Here is a 12,953-nt window from a genome sequence, read left to right as displayed (position 1 = left end):
CTAAAAAGAGGGAAGAACTCTTTACTGTGGTTCCTGCTCCCAGATATTGATTAACCAGACACTTACAATCTGGCCCTGATCTTGATCCTTTCTAATATAGCCATATTTTTTGATTAAAAAAAGCCAATTTATGAATTCCTAATTACTACTCTAATCACCTTCACTAGCTTTTCTCCAAGGATCTCAGGGTGATGGGGAGAGATTCCAACCCCACCACTTTTTTCTCGTTACCACAAACCTATGAAGATTATACACTGACCATCATGTCAACTTCATGGGTGAGCAAGAATTTGAACCCAGGTCCAACACGCCGCCCCTCCAACCCTACACTGGCTCTCATGCCAGCAATTGCTTCCTGGACGGGTCAAGCATTTCTACCCTTTCGTTATTTGGATGATCCGTATATTTTCATGCACATTAAGTCCACTCATGTTGCTCCCTCTGGAGCAGTTATAGCTTATAAAGCAATCACCGCAATGATTTTCAGATTATAGTCCAATAAAATCTGATAATTTGTTACAAAGCATTCAGGCGGATATTATATGGCTCTTCTGACATTTAAAAATAACGCTTCATAGTCCATTTTTCAAGGCTGGGTGCTGTCATAGGATGGCAGGATTCACTACTCCAGAATGCAAACGGGCACTTACTCGAGAAATGCATCTCATTTTTATATGTATGAGTGCCAAGTTAACAGGCCAAATATCTACCATGTCTCATTTGAAAAATAAAATAAAAATCCAGTTTTGAACTCAGCTCAATGTACATTCACCACCACAACTATAACACCCCAGTTACCTCTATACCAGCCTGAGCCAAATTTATAATAATTTGTTTGCACCAGGGTCCATGGCTGCAAGGGGGGCCAGACTCTGAACTTTTTTTTTTTTAGTAAACAGCCTCCTGTTACAAAAATTATAAACAAAACAGGCAGGCAGATGAGCCAGGCTTATTGTTCCTGCTTTGCAGTGTTTGTGCTAAACCACTGTGAGCGAAGTCAGGGCTATGATTGGCAGGTGAGCTGTTTCAACACCAGGGTCGAAATCCCTGAGTCCTAAAGAGCTTCTATTTTACTTGTGCATTTTCTATCACATTTTATTGTCTGTGGAATCAGCAGCAGAGCTTCATGCTCCGGCACCAGGAGGTGGAGAGCAGGTGGGGGTGAAGCTGGTGTACGTCCCAGGGGCGTGGCGTGCCACCCACAGGGGTGTGGGGGGCATCCTGGGGGTTTGGTGCACCACCCACAGGGGTGTGGCATATCGTCTGGGGGCGTAGCACACTGCCTGCGGGACTTGGCGCCCAGCGCAGGTGGGGGCAACCACAATGGCACCCCGCCAAGATTGTGCTGCCGGGGGCAGTATGCTCCCCCCACAATCCTCTTCCTCCGCCACTGTCTGGAATCTCTGTACAGTGGTACCTCGGGTTACATACGCTTCAGGTTACATACGCTTCAGGTTACATACGCTTCAGGTTACACACTCCGCTAACCCAGAAATAGTGCTTCAGGTTAAGAACTTTGCTTCAGGATAAGAACAGAAATCGTGCTCTGGCGGCGCAGTGGCAGCAGGAGGCCCCATTAGCTTAAGTGGTGCTTCAGGTTAAGAACAGTTTCAGGTTAAGAACAGACCTCTGGAACGAATTAAGTACTTAACCTGAGGTACCGCTGTACATTTGCTCAGGTTAAAGGAACCAAAATTTGATATTTGTAACACAAGCGCTATGGTAAGTCCCCTTTTGCAGCTATTTCTATACTATTTTCTACATCTTCACAAGAGCCATGGAAGGTATGTTAGACTGAGAGTCAGTAAGTGGTCAAAGGTGCAAAGTCAGAGAAAATAATGGTGGGTTAAGTGAGTTTAAAATATGAACACGCACATTCTCAGAGGTAATTTATTACTGTTTATCAAGGAAGGCGTAATGCTTTTTGTCTGTGTATGATTTGGAGTCTACGAAACCCTATGCCATAATAAATTTGTTAGTCTTTAAGATACCAGAAGACTTATTTTGTGCTGTGTTATTTCATGTGTTCCTTTGGGAATTGACGGGGGAAGGTATTTGGAGAATGGCTTGAGAGCCGCTGATGCCTTTATCTGGTATTGATACAAACGTAGGATACCTGAGTTTTTCATGGGGCATATGTGTGTGGAATTGTCAATATCCACTAATAGAACTGTCAAGATGCTCTCCCGACTTTAAAATTACTGTCTTGTTGATGGTAGCGATTTACAGGACAGCTAAGTAATGGATGTTTGATAAAGCATAATTTTACAACTCATCTTAAAAAGAAGAATAAAAAAGTGGATATGATTATTTAATGACTGAATGATACAGCATCCCAGTTACCCACACCATGAAAGCAAATGCTGAGCAATCAGGTAATGAGAAGAATTGCCATTGATTAGCGGTTCAGTCAACCCTAACATGATAACAGGCATACTGATAAGGCTGTGTACATACAACATATTTAATGCATATTTAAAGCACATCATGTAGCCCAGAGAACATTGGGAACTGTCACTTACCCTTCACAGAACTACAGTTCATAGCACCCCTAAAAAAAACTACAGTTCCCAGCATTCTTGGGAAAAAGTCATGTGTTTTAAAGGGACTTTACATGTAAAAAGCTAAAAAATAAATGACCCCTGGATGGTTAAGTCCAGTCAAAGGCAAATATGGGGTTTGGCACTCTTCCTGCTTTTCAGGCACAGTCCACAGACAAGCAGGCAGCATGGTACAGTGTGATGAGTGCCAGAGCACACGGAAACACTGTTTACCTCCCTGCCACAGTGGTACCTATTTATCTGATCATGCTGGTATGCTTTTGAACTGCTAGGTTGGCAGGAGCTGGGACAGAGCAATGGGAGCTCACCTCATCAAACTGCTGACCTTCCAATTGGCAAGCCCAAGAGCAATGGTGGCCAAACTTGGCCCTCCAGATGTTTTTGGCCTACAACTCCCATGATCCCTAGCTAGCAAGACCAGTGGTCAGGGATGATGGGAGTTGTAGTCTTAAAAACATCTGGAGGGCTGAGTTTGAGGATGCCTGGTTTAGACCATAGCGCCACCTAAGATACACCCATTTTGTGAAGCATTTCTGTAACAACAACAACAAATGTGTATCCTCCTACATTATTGAAAAGTGTCCACAGAAAATGTCTGCAATAGAGAATAGAGAACGTAACATATAAAAGCACTTGCAAAAATTGGATATGAAGAGGTATGTGCACAAAAATGTGGGCAAATTTTCATGCAGACTTCTTAAAGAAGCCTGCAGTTGCATACCTGATGTGGAACTAAGCTGAATTTAGGATTGTGGGGTTGAATTGAATTTAGATTTGGAACAAAAAAATAAATTGACAAAAACTGAAAATTAAGAAAAACAAAAGTGTCCGCCCCAAGTACACATAAGGAGGAAATTCCAACAGAGCTTTGAAAAACAGTGGAGAGCAGAGTCACAATAGCTATGTACCACGTATATCCACTGTCAGAAACATTATGCTTCTGAACGCCAATTGCTGAGAATTTGAATGTAGGCAAAGTGCTCTTGTGCTTGGGTCCTACTTGTGGGTTTCCCACAGACCTCTGGTTGGCTACTGTGAGAGCAGGAAGTTGGTTTACATGGGCCATTGGCCTGATCCAGGCTCTTTTTACAATGCAGCAGGCTCGTTTTGTGTTCTGCGCTTTTATTTTTTAAAAAACAACTCTTTGCATATGTGGGAGCAACTGAGATGTACGTTAAGCAAAGGACTCTATCAAAGCCTCTGTTGTGTTCTGGGAAGGAGTGGTCTCTCATCAGGGATGAAGGAGAAATTCAATTCAGTTCACCTTTAAAGGCAAGTTTGCCGCACTTGCACTTTTCAAAACAATATGGAAACTGAAGCTCAGCCATCCTTTGAAATTTTCACCTCTCTGAACATTGCACTGCGGTTTTCCATCCACGTGAGGTATACAAAAATACATATAACTAAAGGCATACATTAGTGAAAATAAAACAAAAAAAATGCATTCTATCATAGAAAATTGCATTGCAAAAATGTGTACATGAGGATAAATTTGCACAAGAAGGTGGATTAATTTTCATTGGTCTATTCTCTCTTTTTTAATGCAAACTGGTATGGAAATGTAGAAAACTGAAGGCTGGAAAAACGAGAAACAGAGAAAAACTGAAATTGATATATTCACCCATCTCTGATTATGATCCATTGCTTGCACCTTACCTCATATGAGAGAAAGATGATGCTAGGGAAATCCAACTGAGTACATGATTTGTAAGCAAAAGGCCTCATATTCAATCTCTGGTTGCAAGGGGAGGAAAGAGATTTTAGATAGCTGGACTAGGAAACAGCCCTAGCTAGCTGGCGACTATCACACTGGACTAAATGTGCCAATGGCTTGATAGAAGAAGGCAGCTTTCTAGGTTCGTATGTTAGGTGTGCAATGCATCTAGTGCAATGCATATATATATATTTAAGAGACATGTGGCAACTAGGAAAGCCAGAGATCTTGACCTTTAAAGAGTTATGCAGGGGCCATAGGTAGTACATCTGCTTTGGATGTAGGAAGTCTTAAGTTTAGAACCCCAGTATCTCCTGGTAGGGTCAGGACTCTGGGAGTGCCCTCTGCCTGAGTCAATGGAAAGCTGCTGTCAGTCAATTTAGATAATACTGAGCCAGTGGACCAGTGGTCTGACTCAGGGGGAGACCGCTTCTGAACGGAAGGAGGATTGTCCCTGGAATGGGTGTCTAAGCTGGGGGTAGATAAGAAGAGCTTGGAAGCTGCATTAGGACCACCCTGTAGGGTGCCCCAGTTGATGATTCTTATGTACACTGTGTGTCTTACTCATATGTGAAGTGGCATTTACTTCCAAGTAAGGATGGGCTTTCGAAAGCTTGGGATGTCTGCTTTTGAGATCATGACTGCGTGGTTTCCGTGATTCACCCTCTAGATAAAGCAGCATGGAGAATTCTTTCTCATCCTCCCCCGTAGCAGCTTCACTCCTTTAATTGCTATCATCCCAGTGTGTTAACATTATTTAATTGCTATATTATTAAATGATACAAGATGTACTAAGGGAATTTTTTAATCAGCATATTTTATAGACTGGGGGTGGGAAATCAGGTTTTTTTTAAAAAAAAAAAGACGAAAGCAAGTGAAGAAAGAGAAGAAGGTTAACAGCTAGGAGGTGGCTGTTTGGTGAAAAAGGACAGCTACTAGAATGACATTACAATGTAAGAGAGAGCGGGGAGATCAGCCTTTTTATATATATATATAAAGCATGGAGCATTAATAAATGAGCAGACCTTATACCAGGAGAAAGTTCACTGTGTTTTTGCAACAGGAGGTGGTACATTTGCTGGGTTGGAAAAGACAATTGAATTGAATTGCAGGATCATGACTGATTTGGGTAGGAACAGCAGTGGCTGGTGCCCTTCAGGATTGGTAGGGAGACTAACGATAGGTGGAGCCAGAGCCAATGGCAGCCAGAGCCAATCAGCTGTAGTTTTGTCCCCATCCTCCTCCCTGTTGAATTCTGAAAGGGCAACACTGAAGATGCATTCATATATCATATAATTATAGAGTTGGAAGGGACCCTAAGGATCATCTAGTCCAGGGGTCAGCAACGTTTTTCAGCCATGGGCCAGTACATCATCCCTCAGACCATGTGGTGGGCCAGACTATATGGGGGGGGGGGTGGACAAATTCCTATGCACCACAAATATCCCAGAAATGCATTTTAAATAAAAGGACACATTCTACTCATCTAAAAACACATTGATTCCTGGACCGTCCACGGGCCGGATTGGGAAGGCAATTGGGCTGCATGCAGCCCCCGGACCTTAGGTTGCCTACCCCTGATCTAGTCCAACTCCCTGCAGTGCAGGAATATGTAGCTGTTCCATATGGGAATTGAACCTGCAACCCTGGTGTTATCAGCACCATGCTCTAACTAACCAACTGAGCTAGGCAGATTCACATGTGAGGAGTATTGCATTAGTTTTCCTGATTATAATGCTAGTATTTCTGTCTCATCTTCTAATGCTCCTTTCATACTGCAGTAGCTGTTGTGATATGGAACTCTGGCTTTTTAGACAACACAATATATTGTATGGATATTTTTGGATGTATAGTTTTATGTTTATGTTTTGTTTTGAAGAGTTCTACAAGTAAAAGTTTGATGATGATGATGATACCACCCTATACCCAGAAGAAGTCTCAGGGAGTTTCACAGAATAAAATCAAAATATAAAACCACAAAATACAAGATCAAAAATAAAAACAACAACCCAATAACTCCCCCCCCCAAAAAACCCCACCACATTTTAAAAAAGAACATAGGATGTCAATCAAATCAACCAAAGGCTTGGTAAAAAGGGAACATTTTCATGGGTGTGAGCAAAGATTCATCCCAAAAGTCAGTTCTCATTCATCCAGTTGCTTCAAACTGCGCAATAATAATATCGGCAATAGGAGATGTTGAGGACTGGAGCTGGGGCTTACTGCATGCTAAGCATGTGATCAGCCACTGAGCTATGTGGTCCTTCATCCAAGAGATGAAACTCCCAGCAGCAATTAGTGGAGCTGAGTCAATGTGAGAGAAAGGTGGGCCATATAATAGGGTGACCAGGTGTGCTACGTTACAGAGAGAACACTCCTCTGCTTGAAACAGTCCTCTGGGTGAAGGGTTGCTCAGTCCAAAGCCTGGCTTAAAGCTAAAGCATCTTAAGAAAGGAGAGCAGAGGAGATCTTGAAGATGCCTGTCAACAGTGAGACAGCGGATGCAACAGGTCCCCTGATGACACTCTTCTCATTATGCTGATATCTATGGCACTTCTATTTAAATTATAGTAATAGCTTCTAAATTTGCATCTATACATAGGAATCGGAACATGCAAATTTTATGCAGATCTTTTGTCCTCTTTTGGGAGGGGGGATAATTCCCTACCCCAAGGCACAGAACGATTGAGCGGCTCTCATCTCAGAGAAAAGGCAGGTCAGGTTGATGCACAGAGGGAGGAAGGAGCAGAAGCAGCGGGGTTGGGGGTTGGGGGAGCTGGATAACCAGGAGCTGGGAGTCTCGAGAAGGCAGCAGCCCAGCACAAAGAAGGGAGCATTGTAAAAGGATGGGGTTCCAAGGAATTAGGAAGGTGGCGGCAAAGGGGCACAGAGGGGAGTGGGGGAAAATTGAATAAAATATTGGGGGGAAGGTAAGCCCTGCACTGCATAATTGATCACATGACACACCATTTGAATGGCAATGCTCATCAAGGAGGAGGAGGCCTGCCCCCCTCAAATATTTTATGGGGGGCAAAGCCCCCTAGACCCCTAGGAGTCAGCTCCTGTGGAGGGGAGCCACCAAGATGAGGAATAGCTTCGAAATATCAGCATCTAGATCACTGGCTGGAGCCCTTTAGTTTGAGTAACGAGACATAGGAGAGGAGATGGAGGCCATATTCATTCACACCATACATTTAAAGCACCTAGATTTAACACACTATGATCCCCAGCTTTCTGTGAAAAGAGGGATTGATTGTTGGATCACTCTGAGAACTGTAGCTGTAGGAGGGGAATAGGGGCTCTCCTATCAACTCTCAGCACTCTTAACAAACTACAGCTCCCAGAATTCTTTGGGGGAAGCCATGACTGCTTAACGTGGCATCACAGTGCTTTAAATGTATATTGTGAATGTTGCTGACATATACCGGCATTTCTTTTTTAATAGGAGCAAATTAGCAGATTGCAGAGGGACCTCTAGACAAGAGTTTGCAGTCTGCCCAAGCACCTAATCTAAACCATGGGTGATCTATAGCATGGTTATCCTGCCCCGCCCCAGTGACCAGGTTCTCAGTCAAGCAACTGCCCCCCCCCACTGGAGTCAAGATCCACTCACTGTTGTAGCTGCCATTGCTGCTAGTCTCTGCTCCTGCCACGTTGTCCTGAAATAGCCCTTCGGATGCGGCACTTCCTGACAGTGAATGGTTGGAGAAAAGGGAAAAGAAGGGTTGGGGGAAAACAGAGAAGGAAAGCAGGGAGGGAGGACAGTGGGGGTGGGGGATATGTGAAGGAATGAAGTAGGGGACAAGAAGGGAAAGGGTGTGTCTTTAACTGCATCATACGTCTTTTCACTGGCTGCAACATTCCAACAGCTTAATGCATATTTCAGGCTTTTCGATAGGTTGTTGCCTATGGTGGTATCGGTTTAATAAATTTTGACCTGGCAATATATTGCGAATCATGGTGTGTGTGTATGTGTATGTGCTATGCAAAAATCACAATATGGGGAAAGCCATGAAGCTACTGTTGGAAACAAAATCTGCCCTTTTCCCCTTATAGGGTACACAAGAGCCCTTATAGAGTCCTTTGTAGGTTCTCCATCTGTCGGAGAAAATAACAGAGCCAACCAGAGAATATTGAGAAGCAAAGCAGCTAGTAAGCCTGATCTTTATTAAAGCTGTTGCAACAGGGTGCTCACCCCACACGCAGGAGAAAGGAGGAGGACCCAGAACAAAGGTGTGCCCGCCCTTATATAGACTTTTTAAATTACCCGCCCTCAAACTCTAGACCACGCCAATACATCATACATACATACATACATCACAGGGAACTGTCCAAAACAGAATACTGAGTGTGTTGTTTATCTCCTGTCTGGAAAGTTACCTGATTGCATTATGTGGGTTTTGGCCACTCTTTCGTTATAATAACTTCCTGAATCCAGGTCACAGGTCACAGGCTCACCCTAATCACACCTTAAATGTGCCCTTAAGGCAGGATTTGTGAGCACAGAGAGAATGGGGAGGTTTTTTTTTTCATTTCCTCTCTCCTTGCAGAGAAAGAAACATTTGGTCAGTTTGGACTGTTTTCCTATACTGTTTCAGGGACGTATTTATGCACGTGTTTGCCTTGTACATTTAATTTATATATTTGAGACATTAAATTCTTATAACACTACCCAATGCCTCTCTCAATTCCTTCAGCCCCTGTTAACTCTGCAGGGGCCAGAAAAAAATCAGGATGCAGGAAAAACCATGAAGCTAGCCAATAGCTCCATCACAATGTTGAAACCCAGATACTGCCCAGCCCTAGTTGTGGGTCCCCAAGCAGCTGCCCAAGGATGCCAAGCACTGGTGCTAGGGGATGCTCACAAGCAGGGAATAGCGGCAGCTGCATCCGTATATCAATACAATGCAGTATTCACCAACCTGGAGTCTTCCATAAGTTTTGGACTACAATTCCCATCATTCACAGCAAGCATAGCATCCTGGCTGGGGATGATGGGAATTGTCGCCCAAAGCATCTGGAGGGCACCAAGTGGGCAAGGCTTATATGTAGAGATCAGTGATGGTTGGAGGCTCTAGTTGAGAGGGAGGGAAATAATATTATTGCTGTATTTTTTAAAAACTCCCCTGGATTCAGAAGTTACAGTTTGTCTGATATGAGAATCCCACAGCCAACAATGGGGCATTATGCACAAACAAACTCTAAGCAAAAAAAGCAATCAAGATTCAGAAGGGGGGGGGGGACACAAATATAATAAAGAACAGTGCTAATCTCATCTAACGTGCTGGGATGAAAGACTGATGTCTCTCTCCCCCGTCCCTCCGCAAATAACTTAGAGAGACGGCACTCCATTGTTGATTTACAACCCTCTTTGAGTAAATATGAAGAAACTGCCATTGCTTCAGACTATACAAAACCCAATGATCTCATCCATTTCCCTTGTATGGTCAGGGGAAGAGGAAGAGGAGAAACATTTCTTTTCCTGGCTGCTGTGAGATTCTAGCAAAACGTTGCAAAGCTTACGTTATTGCTGGGAAGAATTAGAAGGGATTTGGAGCAACCTGTTTTTGATGGAATAATTCCGTTAGGACCTAAGCTACTTATTGGATCTGGTCCACTGCAAGGATGGCTTTAGTTCAGCTCTGTTGCTTCACAGGCCACCTTCCACCATGTCTCACGTTGCTCCCAGCAACAAGTAGACCCTTTGTAGGCCTCCTCTCAGGATTGGACTTGAATCAAAGGCTTCAACATGCCAGAAAGGCGATTCCGACTAAACATCAGGAAGAACTTTCTGACAGTAAGAGCTGTTTTGACAGTGGAACAGGACTCCCTTGAGAGGTTGCAATCTCTCCTTCACTGGAGGTTTTTAAGTAGAGATTGGACGGCTATCTGTCATGGATGCTTTAGTTGAGATTCCTGCATTGCAGGGGTTTGGACTAGATGACATTCCAACTCTTAGGATTCTATTGCATCTTGTGTGAGGCCAATATTTGCCCCCAAATTTGTGAGCAAGGAGGCACTTGGCTTTGGGAAAGAGGCATGAGGCTCTGGCAGTGTCCTATACTCCGCCCATATCCTCCCCAAAGCTGGGTAAGTGCTAATTAGGCTTTGGGAAGGAGAAGGGAAGACTCTGGGACCCCGTCAGAGCCTCACGCTTCCTTCCCAAAGCTGAGCACCTCGCTTACTGGGCTTTGAGATGGCACCCCCTTAGGTCAGCACCCAGTGTGAGTGCACTGCTTGCAAAGCCCTAAATCCCTAAAGGTGCTGGCAAAGGACTGGCAAACTCCTGTGGCCCATCTCAGGAGGCTGAACAAGAATGTTATTCTATCTTTTGATCAAGATCAGAGCAGCAACAGCACATTTCTAACTCCATCTAGATACAACTAAAGTCCAGCGCCCCCTAGGAACTAGGGATAATGACACTATCCACATAAGGAGACTGCCATATCTGAATCTAAACCTGGAGGGTCTTCAGCTCAGGGTGCCTCAGGCCAGTGGCTGAAAATATCTAGTATTGACCAAGAAATATTTATACCAGGCCTGGCCAATCCAGAGACTTCATGGCACTTTTCAACCGCAGGGGCCAAATCAACCCTGTTGACCTCTGTCCCTGGAATGTCCTCAGAGGCCTGGGCACACACCCTCCATATAAGAACATAAGAAGAGCCTGCTGGATTGCATCTATGGCCCTTCAAGGCCAGCATCCTGTTCTCACACTGGCCAATTGGATGCCAATAGGAAGTCTGCAAGCTGGACCTTAATGTAATAGCATTCCAATTTAGTTTACTAATCTAGGCTTCTGCTAAAGTCCAAACTGCTGACAGACACAGACGATGGTACAATGGTGGAGAAACATGCACAAATGGGCCTCATTAGGACATCCCAGAGGTCTCATGGTGAATTTGTTTGCCCAGCTCATTGCAAACTACTCACATCTAGATGTTGTGCATTCAAAGGGGCTGCTTTTCATGTTCTTGAATTAGGAAGGAAAACTCTTTTGTTGTTGTTGTTCCCTTAGACATCCAAGGAGCTGCCCTTCCAAAAACTCCTGTTCCAATGCATATGCAATTTTGTGCACCATTGCCCACCAATCTTAACATTCTCTGTGTGAGAGCCTAATCACAACAATTATTTGATTAAAGGCTACTGCCAGACATCCACCATGCAAGACTCACGGAAATGAATGGGAGTTTAAGAAGGAACAAGGTAATCATTATACCAGCATATCCATTGCCACTTATCAGCACAATATGGGGTGTGGGCACATAAAGGACTGGTCTTTGAGCTTTAGATGATGCACATGAAAGGAACCAGGGATATACTCTCTAGTCACCATTACTCCCTCTAATAGTGAACACAGCCCAAACTATTGGAGTCTCAGAGAAACAAGAAGGAGATATTAGCAAATCCAAGGTTGGCAGTATTTATTTATTTTTTTAATGACCCTAAAGGGGCAAACCTCCCAACCAAGGAATCAGCTATAGACTGAGCATAGGAACATTGGGAGCTGCCTTATACTGAATCAGATCTTTGGTCCATGTAGCTCAGTGTTGCTTACACTGGCTGGCAGTTGCTCTCCAGGGTTTCAGACCAAGGGCTCTATCCCAGTCTTACCTGGAGATGCTGGGGATTGAACTTGTGACTTCTGAATGCAAGACAGATGCTCTGCCAATGAGTTATGGCCCTGAGCATGGACTGTAGCCCTGGAGCGTTGTGTGATAGAACAGGAGAAAATGAGAAAGTTGGGGAGGGAGTTGAATCAGTATCCTGAAAGAGTGTGTGGCCGATGGGACCGTTGAACTGACTTTTCCCCTCCCTCTGTGAAACAGAAATAACGAGCTTCATTTTGCAAGCCAATCCAAAACTCTAAAAAGCTTTTTTATTTTAGCAATGACTGCATGAAAACTGGTGGGTGCGAGGGAGAAATGCTCATGTCTCTCCAAATGTCATCTGTGAATGATGGGATTCTTGGCCCCTTCACTCGGTATCCAAAGCAAAGCAATGCAGAAACTTCTCCATGGCTTTTGTCAGGAACTGCTGACCACTATCCCATGTGGCAAGCCCTGTCACCGCAGTTTCTCACCAAAGAACCTTGAGACCAACTCCATCCAGGGTGGCCATTGGCTCCTCCTGGATAGGGAAGAGAACCTTCTGTCTTAGTGGCACTTTCCTCAAGTAACAAGGTCTACCCAAGTTTGGATGTGTATCTAGCCTGAATTATTGTCTTATTGGCTGATCCTGAATATTCCTCAGTCCTGCCTCCTGGGTCTTCCTCTGAACCAAGGTTGGCCCACCTATGAAGCAAGGTGAAGAGACTGCCTCAGGTGGCAGGAACCACAAAGGCAGCAGATCCAGCCTCCAAGAAATGCATCATCCACAGCTGTGGTGCACTCCTTGGAGGCTGGATCTGCTGGTGCCTCAGCAGTCCTCCCACTCCCAATACAGCAGCATCTTAGTGAATAGGAGGCACTACTGGTCTCCTCCCACCCTTGTTCCTGGTGTAGGTCTTTATCATCCCCTTGTTCTTGGTGCAGATCTTCACTCACCCCTTCTTCCCTGGCAGGGGGCTGCCTCAGGTGCCAAAATGTCTTGGGCTTTACTGAACATCCTCTGGTTTAATCCTCTGATCTTGATCTTAGCAATTAAGACAGAGAAAGTAACAACAGCTACAGTCTTTT

At 44.3% G+C, this 12,953-nt stretch overlaps 1 protein-coding gene across 2 annotated transcripts in view; it reads right to left on the bottom strand.

Moving 5' to 3' along the window:
- The window catches only part of NTRK3 (neurotrophic receptor tyrosine kinase 3), a 414,011-nt gene that overhangs the window by 29,925 nt on the left and 371,133 nt on the right, over positions 1 to 12,953 (bottom strand). Inside the window, exon 16 of one of the 2 annotated variants that reach the window (XM_083712569.1) lies at positions 7,889 to 7,963. The exons of the other annotated variant lie outside the window; for it this stretch is intronic. Coding sequence (XP_083568695.1) covers positions 7,889 to 7,963 — 75 coding nt within the window. The remainder of the gene's footprint in view (positions 1 to 7,888; positions 7,964 to 12,953) is intronic. 2 annotated transcript variants of the gene reach the window in all.

Source organism: Podarcis gaigeae (assembly GCF_964106915.1).
Source record: "Podarcis gaigeae genome assembly, chromosome: 14".
Classification (NCBI taxonomy): Eukaryota; Metazoa; Chordata; class Lepidosauria; order Squamata; family Lacertidae; genus Podarcis; species Podarcis gaigeae.
Note: the sequence above shows the minus strand (reverse complement) of the source record. Positions and strands in the feature narration are given on the sequence as shown.